Source organism: Pleurodeles waltl, chromosome 5 (genome assembly GCF_031143425.1).
Source record: "Pleurodeles waltl isolate 20211129_DDA chromosome 5, aPleWal1.hap1.20221129, whole genome shotgun sequence".
Lineage (NCBI taxonomy): Eukaryota > Metazoa > Chordata > Amphibia > Caudata > Salamandridae > Pleurodeles > Pleurodeles waltl.
The window spans coordinates 514,832,283-514,850,018 of NC_090444.1; the positions used below are offsets into that span (position 1 = coordinate 514,832,283).

The 17,736-nt window shown below is 46.8% G+C and overlaps 1 protein-coding gene across 1 annotated transcript in view; it reads right to left on the minus strand.

Moving 5' to 3' along the window:
- Nucleotides 1–17,736, minus strand: part of ECT2L (epithelial cell transforming 2 like) — a 502,849-nt gene that overhangs the window by 272,361 nt on the left and 212,752 nt on the right. Inside the window, exon 8 of the mRNA XM_069234316.1 lies at nt 6,148–6,286. Within this exon, the coding sequence (XP_069090417.1) occupies nt 6,148–6,286 (139 nt within the window). The remainder of the gene's footprint in view (nt 1–6,147; nt 6,287–17,736) is intronic.

The window sequence follows — 17,736 nt, forward strand, 5'->3', positions numbered from 1 at the left end:
TGTTGGTGATCCCGAGAGAGATTGTCTGCTAACTAATTCTGAATCCCTCGAATAAATTGTGCTATTAGGCGAATGTGGTTGTGAATCGCCCAATGCCATATTTTTTGTGTTAGGAGACACAACTGTGTCGAGTGTGTTCCTCCCTGTTTGTTTAGGTAATACATTGTTGTCATGTTGTCTGTTTTGACAAGAGTGTATTTGTCGGTTATTATGGGTTGAAATGCTTTCAGCGCTAGAAACACCGCTAACAGTTCTAAGTGGTTTATATGAAACTGTCTTTGCTGAATGTCCCATTGTCCTTGGATGCTGTGCTGATTGAGGTGTGCTCCCCACCCTATCATGGATGCATCTGTCGTTATTACGTATTGTGGCACTGGATCTTGAAAAGGCCGCCCTTGGTTTAAATTTATACTGTTCCACCATTGAAGCAAGATGTATGTTTGGCGGTCTATCAACACCAGATCTAGAAGTTGACCCTGTGCCTGTGACCACTGTGATGCTAGGCACTGTTGTAAGGGCCGCATGTGCAACCTTGCGTTTGGGACAATGGCTATGCATGAGGACATCATGCCTAGGAGTTTCATTACTAATTTGACCTGTATCTTTTGGTTTGGATACATGGCCTGTATTACATTGTGGAATGTTTGGACTCTTTGTGGACTTGGAGTGGCAATTCCTTTTACTGTGTTGATTGTTGCTCCTAGGTATTGCTGTGTTTGACACGGCAGAAGGTGTGACTTTGAGTAATTGATTGAGAAACCTAGTTTGTGTAGGGTTTCTATGACATAATTTGTGTGTTGTGAACACTGTATTTGCGTGTTGGTTTTGATTAACCAATCGTCTAGATACGGGAACACATGTATTTGCTGCCTTCTGATATGTGCAGCTACTACTGCTAGACATTTTGTAAAAACTCTTGGCGCAGTGGTTATTCCGAATGGCAACACTTTGAATTGGTAATGTATCCCTTGGAATACAAACCTTAGGTACTTTCTGTGTGAAGGATGTATTGGTATATGGAAATATGCATCCTTTAGATCCAGTGTTGTCATGTAGTCTTGTTTGAGCAGTGGGATTACTTCTTGTAATGTAACCATGTGAAAGTGGTCTGATTTGATGTATGTATTTAATATTCTGAGATCTAGTATAGGTCTTAGAGTTTTGTCTTTTTTGGGTATCAGAAAGTACAGTGAGTAAACTCCTTTGTTTAGTTCTTGTTTTGGTACTAATTCTATTGCCTCTTTTTGGAGCAATGCTTGAACTTCTAATCCTAGAAGATTTATATGTTGTTTTGACATACTGTGTGTTTTCGGTGGGACTGTTGGAGGGAATTCGAGAAATTCTATGCAATAACCATGCTGGATAATTGCTAGTACCCAAGTATCTGTTGTTATCTCCTCCCAATGTTTGTAAAATTGGCTTAGTCTCCCCCCCACAGGTGTTATGTGATGGGGATGTGTGACTTGTAAGACACTGCTTATTTTGAGGACTTTTGGGGCTTTGGAATTTTCCTCTATTTTTTTTTAATTGTCCCCTTCTATATTAGCCCCGAAAACTTCCCCCCTTATATTGGCTTTGGTAAGTGGGCCTTGTTTGTGATGTTGTGGTTTCTGTAGGTTGTCCTCGAAATCCTCCCCTAAAAGGTGTTTTGCGAAATGTGCCTCTGCTCTGCGGGGAGTAGAGTGCGCCCATGGCTTTTGCTGTATCAGTGTCTTTCTCGAGTTTATCAATAGCAGTGTCGACTTCCGGCCCAAACAACTGCTGTTCATTAAATGGCATATTTAGCACGGCTTGTTGAATTTCCAGCTTGAAACCTGACGTGTGCAGCCATGCGTGCCTTCTTATTGTTATTGCAGTATTTACTGTCCTTGCAGCCGTATCTGCTGCATCCATTGAAGACCGTATCTGATTATTAGAGATATGTGTGCACTGATGGTGGTGGAGACGGTGGTGGAGTTGTTTTCTTTGCCACCTTTGCCTGTGGCTCCTTGTCCTTTTCTTGAAAGGCAAGTTTTCTTTTTATTTTAATTGGGGGAAGAGTGGTTATCTTCCCTGTGTCTTGATGAATGTGGAGCCTCCTTTGAGTATAGTCTGGCTCTACTGTTTGAAGTTCCTCTCCGAATCTATGCTTTTGCATTTGGGAGGACAATCCCTGTTCCTCTGTATAGGAACCTGTTTTCGGCTCCGAGGCTGGATGTTTCGGAACCGAAACTTTTTCGGACATCTTTTTAGGCTCCGAAGAAACCTTTGTAATTTTCGGCGTGGTGGTGTCTCGGTGCCGAATTTGTTCGGTGCCGCTGCCACGGTGCCGAAATTTCTCTGAGCCGATGTCTCGGGTCCGAGATTGCTGTGTGGTGGTATCTCGACCGGAGTCGGATGACTTCGACACCAGCGTGCCCTTTTTCGGTGCCTTGGCTCGGTCACCTATTTTTTGGGTTAAGCCATGGACTGTTGGCGGTGGCGTCCCCTGGGCTTTTGTTGACTTCTCGTGAGTCTTATGTTTCGACATCTTACTCACGGTTTTCGGCATTTCTTCGGCCTCAAGCTCTTCCGAGTCCGACTCGTGGATAGAGAAAGCTTCCTCTTCCTCCTCGAAACGATCTTGTCCTGTCGGCGTCGACGCCATCTGCAGTCTTCTGGCTCTTCGGTCTCTTAACGTCTTTCTGGACCGAAACGCTCGACAGGCCTCACAAGTATCTTCCTTGTGCTCTGGGGACAAGCACAAGTTACAGACCAGATGCTGATCCGTATACGGATACTTGTTATGGCATTTTGGACAGAAGCGGAATGGGGTCCGTTCCATCAGCCTTCAAGTCACACGTGGCCGGGCCACCCAGGCCCCGACGGGGGATCGAAAAAACCCCGAAGGGCCACCGGAGCTCTTCAAAATTCGGTGTCGATCTGTTGTAACTAACCCGATACCGAACGCAAACAATACCGACGTTATTTCCAAGATTCTAACTAACTTTCCGACCCGAAACACGGAGCGAAAAGGAACACGTCCGAACCCGATGGCGGAAAAAAAACAATCTAAGATGGAGTCGACGCCCATGCGCAATGGAGTCGAAATGGGAGGAGTCCCTCGGTCTCGTGACTCGAAAAGACTTCTTCGAAGAAAAACAACTTGTAACACTCCGAGCCCAACACCAGATGGCGGGATGTGCACAGCATGTGTATCTGCAGCTACACATGCCATCGAACATATATATATATATATATATATATATATATACACACATACACACACACACACACACCACCGCTCTAGAGGTCATTGCAGAGGCCCTCAACTCATCAATGGCTATTTTGAAAAACTGCATGACTGGTGATGAGAGGGCCTGAAATGCCTTGACCAACAACTGAGACAAATACATTGCACGTCTACCAATCAACAATGCTGGCTTGAGACCCAGTCCGAAACATTTTAAGGTGGACTTTACCCTATGACAACTTGATGGCAAGACCAAGTTGGCCACAAAAGTACTGAACTGGAAGGACCAGGGCAACTGCGGAGCATCTCTAGTCAAAGGTACTGCCTGGTTCAGAGGTGGGGCACCAACTCAATCTGTGTCTTTTAATTTGAGCAAGTACTAAACAATAGCCCTTGTAAGGGGAATGGGAACAGATGAACAATGGGACTAATGGGAATAATACTTCTGTGTGCGTGCATCATCTCCAGGTGGAAGGCCCAAACTATTTCTTAAATTGTTCAATGTAGCTGACATGTGTAACATATGGATGTGCTCTGCATTTTAGTCTGATTTTGCCTCTACTGTACCTCATCTTCAAACTCCAGGGAGGTCCTGAATGACACAGGGGTGGAGAGAGCAGACACAAGTCAATGGGATGTAACCAAAGAAAGAGGGAAACAATGCCATGCACTCTGCAGTTTGGTCCTTTTCCCCTTTCTACCTGCTTATTTACTCTGGTCTTTGAAAGGAGAAGGGGAGAACCCATGGTGCGCAATAGACACATAATTCCATGCTTGTCCAACCTTATTCCATGCTTTAGAAAATATGTTTGAATTCTCTTTTCTATGCTGTGCACCCAAGAGAAGGAAAATCACCTGGCTTAAACACCCTTGTCTAAGGTGTTATAGTGAAATGTGTGGCAAGGCTTATAAATGTATTTTTTTATGTTGCATATTGTACAGGGTTGTCTGCTTGCTAACACGATTGATTGTGCACTTAAAATGAACTCAATTTTGATGCAAAAATAGGAACGGAAAACAGGCTAAACTGCTGTCTGTCTAGCAAATAAATGTGTGATTGGTTTGGCATGGTTTTCTTCATACATGGTAACAAAACAGAAAAGAAAAATGACCATTCTCTGTTACACGCACAGTTTATAAGAGTAGCAGCTGAGATATGACTGCAAGGGAAGTTGACCTTGTGTGCTCCATCTTGCAGGAAGAAAAGAAGCAGTGAACCCCAACACATATTTTGAATAATAAGTACAGTGCAAATACCCTGTATAATGAAACAGGAGCTGACCAAGAACTGACCCTCCTCACTTTATTGAACACCATGCTTAAGAAAGGAATAGATGATACTGGTGAAAGGGACAAGTTAAGACAAATGTCCCGATTGCTTGAGGGGATGCTGACAGGCAGAGTTCCAGTTTCATGCCTGAAGGCACAATAGGGTACTCACGGTTGTATTAAATGGTTTGGCATTTTGTGAAGAACATGTGCAATCAAGCTACTAGATGTAAAACCAAGCTATTAGGATAAAAAACACAGGAAGACTGATAAGATAGGGCTGTTTGTGATTTAGATGCATAGTGTATAATAAATAATCATGTATTGTGAAATAACACCTACTCTGAGTGAGTAATAATTTCAGAGCTCAGGGCAGTGCTCTGAGTATACCACCTGTAGGTGTGAGATTCTCTGACAGGTTTGTCTAACTCCTAACACTTGCCTACCAGAGCATCGTTCTCTAGGAGAAGAGTGAGAGACACACCCCAGTTCTCCTTTTTTCTGAGAAGGACACAATTACCATTTGGTGCTTATCAAATCTATAGCATATGACCCCAATAAAATAGGATAACATGACAAAAGGGTGAACAAAGTAGTGCTGCCATATGAATATAAATAAATGCTGCTACAATCACTATTTGTACGTCACATTTAAACATCTGCGTACACGTCCCATAGTGAAAAACCTCAGCCTCTTGGTTTTCCAAGTTACACATACTTCAGTAGGTGTGCCATCTAGCAGGATGTGTCTCATTTCAGGTTTGTTGATACAGAGAGAGCCCCTCTCCTGTGTCACTTCTCCACCCCCAGATGCTCCATACTGGCCCTGAGCTTTGGACTCCCACTGGCCAGAGTAACTGCTTGCTGGGGCTCACTTAGCTTTCTATCTAAAATCCCCTCCTATAAAGTCAAGAACAAGTCACCCTAATCGGGGTACCCTCCAGCTCAATGCCAGAGCTTATCCACTGAAATCAGAATAGAAATGCTGTGTCCTGCTTCTCATACTATGCCTCACTGACCTTTCCACCCTGCTATCTGATGTAAGCACTTTAGCACTGAAATGATCAAGTCATACACACGTGTGGCACTTGGTATCTGTCAGACAAGCAAAGTAAAGTTGGAGTGTTTGTACCCCTGCTTGATTGGTAAGTCTAGAGTTGAGGAGGTGTACAACGGGGGGGACAAAACAACGAGCAACTGAAATGAACATCAGTCAAAACCAAACCAAATGATACAAGTTTATTTTCCATCAACTGGATCAGAAAAGACTCAAACTATTCAACAAATCAAGTCGTGTGAGGCACATCGACAAAAAGGTTTATTTAAATATTATGGGGGTTATTTAGAGCTTGGTGGATGCAGGACATTTGCCAAAAATTGTTGGATACCCACCCTCCCTACTTAGCACATACGGTGGTATACAGGGATATACACTTTAGAAAGACATCAACCAATATAAAGTGTATACATATTATGTATATACTCTAAACAGGTTGGACTGGTCAGCTGCCAATTTAGAGTGTACACATGTTTATATCCTCTAAATAGGAGAGAGAGGACATTGGCCAATTTCTGTGAGATGTTCCCCATCCATCAAACTATAAATATTCTAAATAATCACCAAATATTTTACTAAATACAAGCATACCGACTCTCCTAGACAATACCTCATATGCTGGAATCCTTGAAGATATTAAAATTAGGTGTGGTTGAGCCGAAGAGGATAAACTCCCATACTTCTGTCGGGCACTCTGGCATTGTCTCGCTGGCAGCACAGGATAGGAAGTAGATCCAGCCACTGTATTTCTAAGTAATAATGAAAACATTAACAGTTTTATAAGAAATATTACTGTTTTTTATCTGAACTGTGAGAAACATTTTACTATTAATGATTTCTAATCTTTGGCAATCTATGTTTCTTGCACTTATTTGACTTCTATTTGTTCAGCCTAGTCTGAACCTTCTTGCTCTGCAAAACGTTTATGTAGAATTGAGTTGTGATTATCCTAAGGGTAAAATTCACTCACTGATGTATGATGGGGCAGTTGTAGATATCAGTTCTTCAAAATAGTATTAAGGCTATATGTCACACTTTCCTCAGGTCCCTTTTGGCCCAAGCAGAGCTCTGTGTCAATTGAATCTGGTAAACATGCTGGGAGTCCTGGTTTGCTCCCATACTTTGTCATGAGCTTGTTCACACTGGAGATGCTCAATCATCAGGTGAACTGAGACATGTAGAAAGTAGAAGGTTGCATAGGAAGAAGAAAGGCGTTAAGTTGCAGGAATGCCACTATTTGGGAACACTCAACCTCCAGATTTTGCAGTACAAAAAAGGAGGCATGTATTTACTGGAGATTGTGGGACAAACTTTCTTTTTATTTGTACTGAATCACTTTTAAATTACTGTAAGGTTTCATGCACTGGATTGAAAGGAGTAAAGCAGAAAGGCAAAAAAAAAAAATGTTAGCAGTCTGCTCAACATGTCCATAAAGGAACAAGCATGAGAAAGATAATAACGGCCTGTGTGTCCTCTTTTATAAACATACTATTATTTTAATTGTTGGAGTCCCGGTATATGCATAATGGTCTAAATCAGTGGTTCCCAACCTGTGGTCCGGGGACCACTGAGGGTTCACGACCGCTTAGAAAATTATATAATTTTAATAGACTAGGTCCCTAACTTTCATTAATGGCTCATTTGGGAGGGAGGGAGGGGTGTCCACGGATTCCAATAAGGATTCAGTGGGGGTCCCTGGGTTCCAGTAAGGATAAAGTGCGGGTCCGCAGAAGTCAAAAGGTTGGGAACCACTGGTCTAAATCATTCTGCCTATCATTTGACGTTCCTCATGAAGGTGCTGTCCTACAGGGGTCAGTTCTTACCCAGAAAGCACTTAAACGAGAGAAAAACATGCACTATACTGCAAAGGCACACCATCTCCTGCAGGGCTTTTAAGAAATAAAAAATGCAGACTTTGAGAAGACAAGTCGACACACAGATATTTATCATTTGCTTGTACTTCTCCGAGAATCCAATAAATATTAAAGAATCTTGTGTAACTAGCTGGTGACAACGAATATGTTACAGCCAGAAACCTGAGTTCAATTATTTACCTAAAATGTCAAATCAGTTTAGGCTCCTGATCTTTAGGGATTAAATTGTTAGAGATCAAATTGTGCATCTCTCCTTACATGGCCCTTTCTCATTGAGTGTTATGCAGACGTTGCACCTCAAAACATATAAGACATCACACGGAAACAGCTAAATCTGTACACCAATAAATACATTCATACCGGATTAGGGTAAGGGCTTGGGGCTAGGTTAAGTGAAAGGACCAGATTAAGATACTTTTCTAAATTCAGGTTTGGAATGAATGTTAGGTTCAGGGATTACCACGGGGTTAGGCTCAGGTTTAGTGTTTAACAGGCAGGGTTAAGTTTATGGCTAGATTTAGGATTACTGTAAGGCTCAGGCTTTGGTGTAGGATTAGGGCTCTGGTTGGGTTAGGCTAATGTTGATGTTTAAATCTCAGGATGGGGAGTGCTACGGTTAGAGTAAGGTTTAGGATTAGATTTAGGGTAAAGCTTGGGCTAGGACTCAGTTAAATTTAGGATTAGAATTAGCATTATGAGCAGACATAGGATTAGAACAGGTTACAGTTAGGATTATAGTAGTAGTATGTACTGTTAGTGTGTATTGTAGGCTGAATTGTAAGGGCCAATTATATGTGGAGATGTTGTAGTAATGTTAAAGGAGTGGTCTATCACATTACACACATACCAGTTCGATGTAATGGTATTTAATGTATTAAATGGTATTTAATGTAGTGACACTCATCCAAACAGATAAGGTATGTGATTTGCATCTGGCTGTTTTAATTGTTATAATATTATTTCAAACCATGCACATAGGTCTCTTGGAAAATATAGACATTATTCTACAGCTACAGGGCTATACAGGTACTGATGGTACAGATAGAGACAATGAAACAAAATGGTAAGAAGAAGTAACCTCATTAATTACATATTGATGGTAACTGTTACCAGAATTAGCTTAAACTTAAATTACCAAATAGGCCTACAGTTTATGTATGAAATTAACATAATAGAAGCGAACAGGCCAGATGTTTATTTAACATCTGTAGGGATTCATTCAAGCCACGGGTAGCCTAGACAATACATTCCCGTATTTTGAAAGTGACAGTTATTTACTCTATTAGGAAGTTGCAAAACCAGTCTATTCCCAGAATTACAACTTGCGTCAAAGACTGCCTTTTTAAGAAGTGAAGTCAAAACTGATATTGGGAAATTTTTAGCAACGTAAGAAGAAAAGGACATACCGACACATCCATTTCTGTATTCACCTAAAGTGCATTTAGATGTGTCAGTATCAATCCAATGTCATATTGGTCATTTTATAAAACTTACTGTACAATATGAAATTCTGATTTAGCCCACTCAATCTAACTTTCTCAAATATATTCTTTTGTTAGTATCTCTGGAGTTGCCCCTGAGGGATTCCCACCAGCCAGTCACAACCACAATTTCAATGGGGTAGTGCACAGAAAGACAAACTAGACAGTAAACTCCAGCTAAACTGGATGGTGATGGAGAAGGTACAGCCACTGTTCAGGAAGAGGTGGGTTAGGGAACCTTCCCCAAAAATACAAAGAAACAGAGTGTCAGCCTGTAATCAGCACTCTCCATCACTGCCTGATAGTAGATTCCAAAGACTATTGCAAGTCTGAGTGATATTAGTCCTGCTGGGATTCTAAACCTTCGCAGGCTCAACAGAGAGGAAAGTTTCTCAAAGTCACATCTGTATCACACTAAAGACATGTATAGTTATCACATTGATTAGTATTTGGTTACAAATATTAGTTTTTACAGTAATTTCTGTTTTAGTTTACTGCACTAGATTTCTCGGTTTCTTTCACATTAAGGTGGTTTGTATTCCCATTCTGCTAACTGTACTTTTACCATTATAAATGCACTCCTGTGAGGGGCCTGGCAACATGTAAAATGGATATATGTTCTCCTTGCTACTTAAAATATGGCACACTGGGGGCGTGGCTTCGGGTGTCAAGATGGTGGTCGCACTCTAACAGTGCTACTGACCCCTCCGTCATCCGCCACAATCAACCTGACGCTCCGAGGCTGGATGCCATCGGATGAGATCGTGGCACCCCCTGACACCCTGAGAGGGGATTGAGGACACTAAAGGGCCCGCAGATAACAAGATTGGGCCAGACCTAGATTGGGCCTTACGGAGCAGCCGGACCGCGGAGAGCGGAGCGTGGCAGCCCGACTGCTGGCGAATTGACTGGACAGATCCCACCGCCTGCAATCAGCGGATTCTAGGGTCAGGGTGCAGAAGGAGCAGATTGGCTGACCTCGGGAGTGTGATTCGGCTGCCTCTGACGCACCGGCAAAGAACGGATCTGAACCTGAGGTGCCTCCTGGGCCCCGAGGCTGAAGGTGAGCCGGGCTGGGAGGCTGGGCCATACCTGGAGCCTGGGTGGGGCTGTGCAGAAGAGGGCCGTCGCTGATGACTCGGGTGGCTCACGTCTGAGTGTGAGCTTAGCGAAGAGGCCGGGCTGAAGTGTGAGGTGAGTGAAGGCCTGGCCGCCAGCGAGACGACTGAGCGAGACTGGCCGCCGTGGCGCAGATAAGAGGGAGCGCCGAAGAACACATCGGCCGAGTTCAGGGCTGCGCCAACGAAGAGACCAGTGAGACAGGGACCCAGACCGGCGGCACCCCACCCCCAAACCAGGGGGAAGGTAAACAGGGCTGGGAGGCTGGGCTGTGACATGTGCCCGGGCAAGGCTGGGAAAACAAGAGGGTCGTCACTGGTGGCCTATGCCTGACACCTGTAAAGACACTGGGGCAACCGAGAAGATCCAGTCGCCCATAGTGTAAGGGCCCTATCAGACGACGCTACTAGAAGCGATCCGGCCGGCTGCAGGTGTTGCTCTACAGGCTAAAGGTGAGGAGCGGACCAGGGCCTCCCCGAGGTGTCCCTAAGTGAAAAGATTAACTGGGCCAAGTGGCTGACTAGCGGTTGGGGTCCAAGTGGGGCCGTGTGGCGTGCTGGAGGCCGGACATGCAGACGAAGGCCTGGGGCCTTGGAGAAGGCACCCTGGCAGGAGTGAGGCTCAAGCTGCGCAGGCGATGGAGTGCGGCCCCACGAGCAGCAGGGACCTGAAGCGGGCCTGATGTCATGGCCTAGAGAGTACTGAGCGGCAACTGCCGTCGGCTGGAGTGCAAAGGCAGACAAGGTCATGTACACTGCAAAAACTGTGGGCCCGTGCGACCCCAACAAGGTTACTTGTGGAACGGGGAGAGGCCGTAAGGGGAGGCCAGCCTGGAATGATCACTAGGGGCCCCTCCCAACCCTCTCCATATCCGTAGACTCCTTAAGATGGGTTTGTGGACCCCCCCGGGTGCGGAGAGAGAGACAATCCCCACTGAGAGTAAGCTAGATACCACCGGCCACACCACTAACCCATGAGAGTCTGACTCACATCCCCCCAGGTAATCATAGGTGGACGCCATTCTTGCGGAGCAGTGGTGGAGGAAGGACATACTAGAACTGCAATGCCAAAGTCCACCCGGCATCAACATGGGGAAAGACAGGCTCATTGGCCAACCACCCGCATCCCAGAAGCGTATCGATCAATTTACTACCCAACCAAATCCTCAGAGGACTGACACATTGATTCCAGAGGCCCCAGGGATAGAGGGGCTTGACAGTATCTTGCAGGCCATCCAATCCTCGCAGCAGGCCCGTCGAGAATAAGATTGGTGAGGTGCGTGAGGACCTGGGCCTCCAGCGACAGGACCTGCGGATGGCAGTGGACCACATAAAAGAAGTTGAGGACCGTGTCTCAATGGTGGAGAACGCAGTCACTGACCTTAAATCTAAGGTTGCCCAGCTGCTAACCCCCACAGGCGAGCTCCACCACAGAGCCGAGGATGCAGAAAACCATTCCAGGTGCAATAATTTACGCTTCGTGGGATTCCCGGAAGGGATGGAAAAGACCCAGACCGCCAAGTTTCTGAAGCAGTGACTTCAGGGCTGGTTGCCAGAACAAAAGTTGTCCCCCCTGTTCGGGGCTGAGCAGGCGTACAGAGCACATGCACCCAGGCCGCCACCGGGAGGGCAAAGAAGGCCAATAATCACCAGGTTCCTCAATTTTAAGGACCGAGATGTCATCCTCAAGGAAGCAAGGGCGCAATCCGACCTTTGGTGGGACAACCATAAAATTTGAATCTTTCCAGACTACACGCAAGAAGTGCAGAATAAATGCTGCTCTTACGAAGCAGTTAAGCAAAAACTTCGAGCAATGCAGCTGTCCTATATGCTACTGTTCCCAGCACGCCTCCAGGGCCCCCTAAATGGCAAATCCTTCTTTTTTGACTCGACAGAGACTCCATAGGACTGGCTCACCGAGGAATACCATGTAACCCGAGGGGGATTCCCCAACACCCACCCACGAGAAGCAGGCGGGACGGCTTGCGGGGGCCAGGGTGCAGTTGGGGGCGCACCAGGTCCCGCCGCTGAACACAGAGAGTGGTGTCCCAGTCGCCCGAAGCGGACTCCGCTGGCCCCTCGTCCCTGCCGGGACCAGCTGCACCACCCAGAGGAAGATCAGTCCTTGCCAGATCAGGCACAGAACTGCCACTGATCCCCTACATAGGTAGAGAAGATAAAGGGTGATCTCTTGCCTGGCAATGGAAGCGCGATAGGGGCCTTATTGCATACCTCTGACTATATGGAGGGGTCCACCACTCCACACCTGGTGCAGATATCTTGGTTTTGGGTTTTCAGTTATGTTTTTGGGCAACGGATGCTACAAGGACAGAAGTATGGGGGGGTTATTGTGGGGGGGGGGTTCGGGGAAGTTTTTGCAAAAAGTTATGGGAGTACGATACAGTTGTCCTTTCTATGTATTAACCTTTTTCTTTCAGATGGTCACGTCATACTTTTAAATCTACTTTGCACACGACTTTCCTGGGGGTGCTTCACACTTGCAGATACACCCCCTGGGAATCTCAACACATGCAACGTCCTCAATGCAGTCGAACACTGTTCCCACACACACACTCCTGGGTCCCCTAAAACAATCTTTTCTTGGAATGTCAATAGACTCCTAGACAAGATTAAGGGGGTCGTTATGAACCCAGACGGTTCAGACCGCCATGCCGGCAGCAGGTGCAAAGACCGCCACCGGCATGGCGGTCTGAACCGCCATATTATGAACACAGTGAGGGCATAGGCGGCCCTCCACTGCCAGGCTGCCGCCGACAGGCAGCCTGATGGTGGAGGGAATCATTTTCCGACAGGGCAGCGCTGCAAGCAGCGCTGCCCCTCCGATAATGATCCCTTCTGCCACCAGCCTTTCCCTGGCGGGTTCCCCCACCAAGCAAAGACTGGCGGAAGGGGTGCTCCGGGACCCCCCTGGGGTGGCCCCTGCACTGCCCATGCACTTGGCATGGGCAGTGCAAGGGCCCCTGTGCAGTGTCCAATCTCGCAGGTCACTGCCTGATTTACGGGCAGTGATCTGCGCGACGGGTGCAGCTGCACCTGCCGCGCACCAACACTGGCGGCGGGTCTATTTGGAGCCGCTGTCAATGTTACGGCCCTTTTCCCCGCTGGGCCAGCGGGGAAAACATTATATGGCGGGGGGAGATAATCGCGCTGGCGGTCATCTATTGACCGCCAGCGCGGATCTTGACGGTTTTAACCGCCGAGATCGTAATGATGGCCTAAATGTTCTGCGGTTTTCAGCACCATTTGTCGCTTTGCCTCCTCAGTATTGTTGGAAACGCACCTGCTGGGCACTCTGTGCCCAAGCTTTTATGAGGCGGGTACGACAGGGTATATAATGCGGGCTTTTCCAGAGGCTTCTGAGGAGTGGCAATACTACTGCTCACTGCCCATGGTGACCACTACAACTAAGCTGGACCCACAAGGTCGATATGTAACGGTGTCTGGAAAACTCTACGGCCAGTCGGTTAACCTTCTGAGCGCGTATTTCCCCCCCCAGGTGCCCTGGAGCGTTTCCTGGAGACTATTCAAGATGTTATAGCACAACTTCTCCCAGGTTTGACACTCCTGGGAGGTGACTTCAACGCAGTTATGAACCCAGAGGCTGATGCTACCAGTGCACCATCGGTGGGTCGGAGCACCCACGCCAGGCAGTGGACAGCTGGGCAGAGGGTGTGGCCCTTTGTGATGTGTGGCAGGTTTGGCACCCCAGAATGCGGCCATACACGCAAACATCGGTGGTGCACCATATGCATGCAAGAATAAACCTTTTCATACCAGCTCCAGATATCCTCCAGTTCATGGACACACAGATACTCCCACATGGGATTTCTGATCATGCACCACTTCTTGTACCGATAGGTGACCCTGACAGGACTCAGCACCCCGTGTAGTGGTTGAACACCTGGTAAGTCCAAGATGAAGACTATGTCCAGGCCCTGAGAGAGGAACTCACCTAATACTTTACACATAATGTTGGCTCAGTGCGGTTGCCGGGCACGGTATGGGCTGCCTGCAGGGCCACCCTTCGAGGACACACTCGGCACCTTCTAAGGGGGCGAGAGCATGCAAAGAGCCAACGGGTGGCGGGACTAGAGGCCTGAGCACTACGTTTAGAAAGGCAGCTCTCTCCCACCAACCATGCAACCATTACTAGACAACTTGGTTTAGTCAGAGTAGAAATCCGTCACCTTACTCTTGAATCTGCGAAACATGTGGCTCGCCTTGACCGCCCGGGTATATGGATGGGGGGACAAGAATGACAAGCTTCTGCACTGGCTGGCATACTGTCCCCTTGCTGGTAGAACTGTCCCTGAAATTACTGATGACTCGTGCGGCTCTTGTAAGACAGCCTGAGCCATCGCCCAAGGCTTTGACACTTATTATGCACGGCTTTACACGAAGCGCCCGCGACCCCCGTCAGAACAAGAGGCCCCACTCTGCCACGGAAAAAAATAACCTAGACAAACCCATAACACTGGCAAAAATCAGGGAGGCTATCTCAGTGCTGGTCCCCGGTAAGACTCCGGGCTCGGACAGTTTCCCCGCAGAGCTTTACAGCAGGTGTGGTGATCTCTTGAACCCACATTTGTTGGACCTGTACACTGAGGCCGAATAGACAGGAAATTTCCCTTTGGACCTTGACCAAGCCACAATTGTGGTGATCCCGAAGTCTCACCCTTCCTAGGTGAATTGCTCTGCCTATCGCCCCATTTAGCTCCTCAATACTGAAATCAAGATTCTCTCCACAATATTGGCCAGTAGGCTAACAAAGGCCTTGCCCTCCCTAATCCACCCAGATCAATGTGGATTCAAGCCGACTAGAAGTACCCATCACTGCCTTTGGTGGCTTCATGCGGTTCTGGCCTACCGCCGTTCTCTGTCCCCGTATTTGGCACTTCTCCTTATAGACTTCGAAAAGGCATTCGATACGGTGGACTGGTCGTATCTTTTCCAGGTGCTTAGGAACGCTGGAATCGGCCCTAGATATCAGAGACTGGTGCAACTCCTTTACTCCAATCCAACCGCTCATGTACAGGTAAATGGAGTGATTTCAGACCCCTTCCATATCCGCCGAGTGTACCCCCCAAGGATGTCTACTATCCCCACTATTTTTCGCTTTAGCGATAGAACCACTAGCGAAAATCCTAAGAGAGGACCCACTGGTTAGCGGTTGAAACTAACCGGACGGGAGGGCCGCATCGTCTAGTATGCGGACGATTTACTCCGTTATTTGGCTAGTCCAGCCAGTATTGGACCCTGATGTCTACAGCTAATAGAACTATTCTCCGGGCCTGGTCCTTAACCCTAGCAAATCCATACTGGGCCCACTGCACCCTGCGAGGGACGGCTATGACTGGCAGGAAAATATACCTTTTCAACGCAATAGCTTCAGATACTTGGGTATCACTGTGACCCTATTGCCTGAACCAGCATAGCCCATTTAATCACACCACTCACCCAGAAGATTAAGGACGACCTCAAGAGATGGCAACCCTCCCCCTTAATGTCCTGGGGAGAATAGCCTTATATAAGATGATGATTTTACCCCGCTTTCTTTACCTTCTCCAGAATTTCCCCTATCAACTCCTCAAGTGATGGTTTAAAGAAATTGACTCAATGGTGCGACAATTTCTGTGGTAAAATTCTCACCCACAGCTCACACTCCACACCTGTCAACGCAGCATCTATGAAGGGGGACTTCGGAATGTCCAACCTGTATTTATATTACCTAGTCACGCAGTTATTGATGCTTAGTGACTGGATGGAAGGTGGATGGTCGGGCCCGGCATACCAGCTTGAACTACTGACCATGGGTTTCCCCTACTACTATACTATAAGGTGCCTCCCTCCCCAAGGAACTTCCTGAAGTGACTAAGACGGTGCTTACCGGGTGGAGAGCAGTGCAGAGAGAAATAGGGCAGTGGGCAAACCTCACTCAACAGACTCCACTGTGGCAAGGAACATGGCTCTGCGAGGTCTCCACCTTGGAGGGGTTCCGCTGGTGGAACGCCATTGGCATTTCACTGCTTGGAGATGTCTAGGTGGGCTCTCACATGCTGTCCTTCCAAGACCTGCAATGGCAATACTCTCTCTCGAAAACCCAATTCCATAAATACTTGCATCTGCGGCATGCACTGAGCGCACACGTCCAGGCTGGCACAGTCCTCCCTGAGTCTGCTCAGCAGAGGCGAAGATCCTGACGGGTGGGTTGGGCAAGGGAAGGGTGTCCTAAATATATCACACTTTGATCATCAACATGTCGAAAACCACTCACGAATCTCAGAGAGCGATGGGAGGGTTGACTGGGGCAGAAGGAGGAGGAGGACTGGTGGGATGCCTTGATGGCCCCGAGGAGCCTGACCATAGCCTCCTGCCTCTGTTTGGTACAGACATATTACTTGCATGCTGCATACCTTAGCCCGACAGAACGCAAAAAGCGGGTCTTCAACTCCATTCCACATGCCCTTGTTGTTCACGACCTAACACAGATTATTATCACATGGTGTGGACCTGCCCTACTGACAGGCGGTGTTTGCTGAGCTTTCCAGAGTGCTGACTGTGGATGTGGAAATGGCCCCACTACCAGTGCTTCTGGGTGTTGTTGAGTGAGTGGGAAGTAGTAGGGCGGGTCGTGCCTTCCTGGGTACGGTGTTCCTAGTTGCAAAGTGTGACATAGCAGCCAACTAGAGTTCTGAGGCAGCGCCAACCCTCTCCCGGTGGAGAGAGGGGGTGGACTGGTGTGCTCAGCAGGAAAAACTGGTTTATGAAATGCGAGGGTGTCCAGCTGAATATGACAAAGTGTGGGGTAAATGGAGAGGATTTAATGATGTTTGACAGTGAGTTGTCTAGGGCGCATGACATTGATGACTAAAAGTAGAACCCCTCCCCCCCATGAATGTAGACTGTAGAATGTAGAATGAGTTCAGGGCATGTTCTGTTGAAGCCCTGTATGAAATACAGCAAGAATGACATTACAAAGGAGTAGATGTGACCAGTGTTTAAGTTTTAAGATGTTACAACATAAAATCAAAAAAGATGTTTATAAAAAAAAAAAATGGCACACTATGGTTCACAGCAAACCGTCCCAGTACAAACATCACTTGAAATATCAGTATAAAGGGTAAGGGAAAACCCAAACAACCCCTGAGAACAGTAAAACTAGTGTAGATATGACATTTATCCACAGCATTGATAGGTCCCGTTCAAAAGCAGACGAGTGGTCTTGACCTAACGACAGCTACATACAGATGGAGATGTAGGGAAAGAGTGAAGCCAGTGGCCACTACAGGATAGTAATAGGAGTGACACTAATTCCCAAAAATCGCTGATCCTATTGGAAGAACAAGACATAAATTGCAGTGGACTAAAGGAAAATAAATATAAAGAGAGATGAAGTGTCCTCCTGGGCCCTAAAGAGTAGGACATGCAAAATCCATAGCCTGATATCTAATTCAGTGCCCATGAAGGAAAGAAGGTCCTGTCCAACATACTGGTTTGGTCCATTAAAAGGAAACGGGTAAGAAGCAGAGTCCAAAGGGCACAAGGGAGTTTGACTTTAGGATTGTGAGTAACAGAGCATGAACAAAGTGAGATGAATTTGACTATGAAGGTTTGGGCTCAAAGACAAAACGGCAGATGCAAACTAAAAGAAGAACATGAAGTGGTTAGATCTCATTTTATTCATGAATAAAAGTAAAAGAAGCAA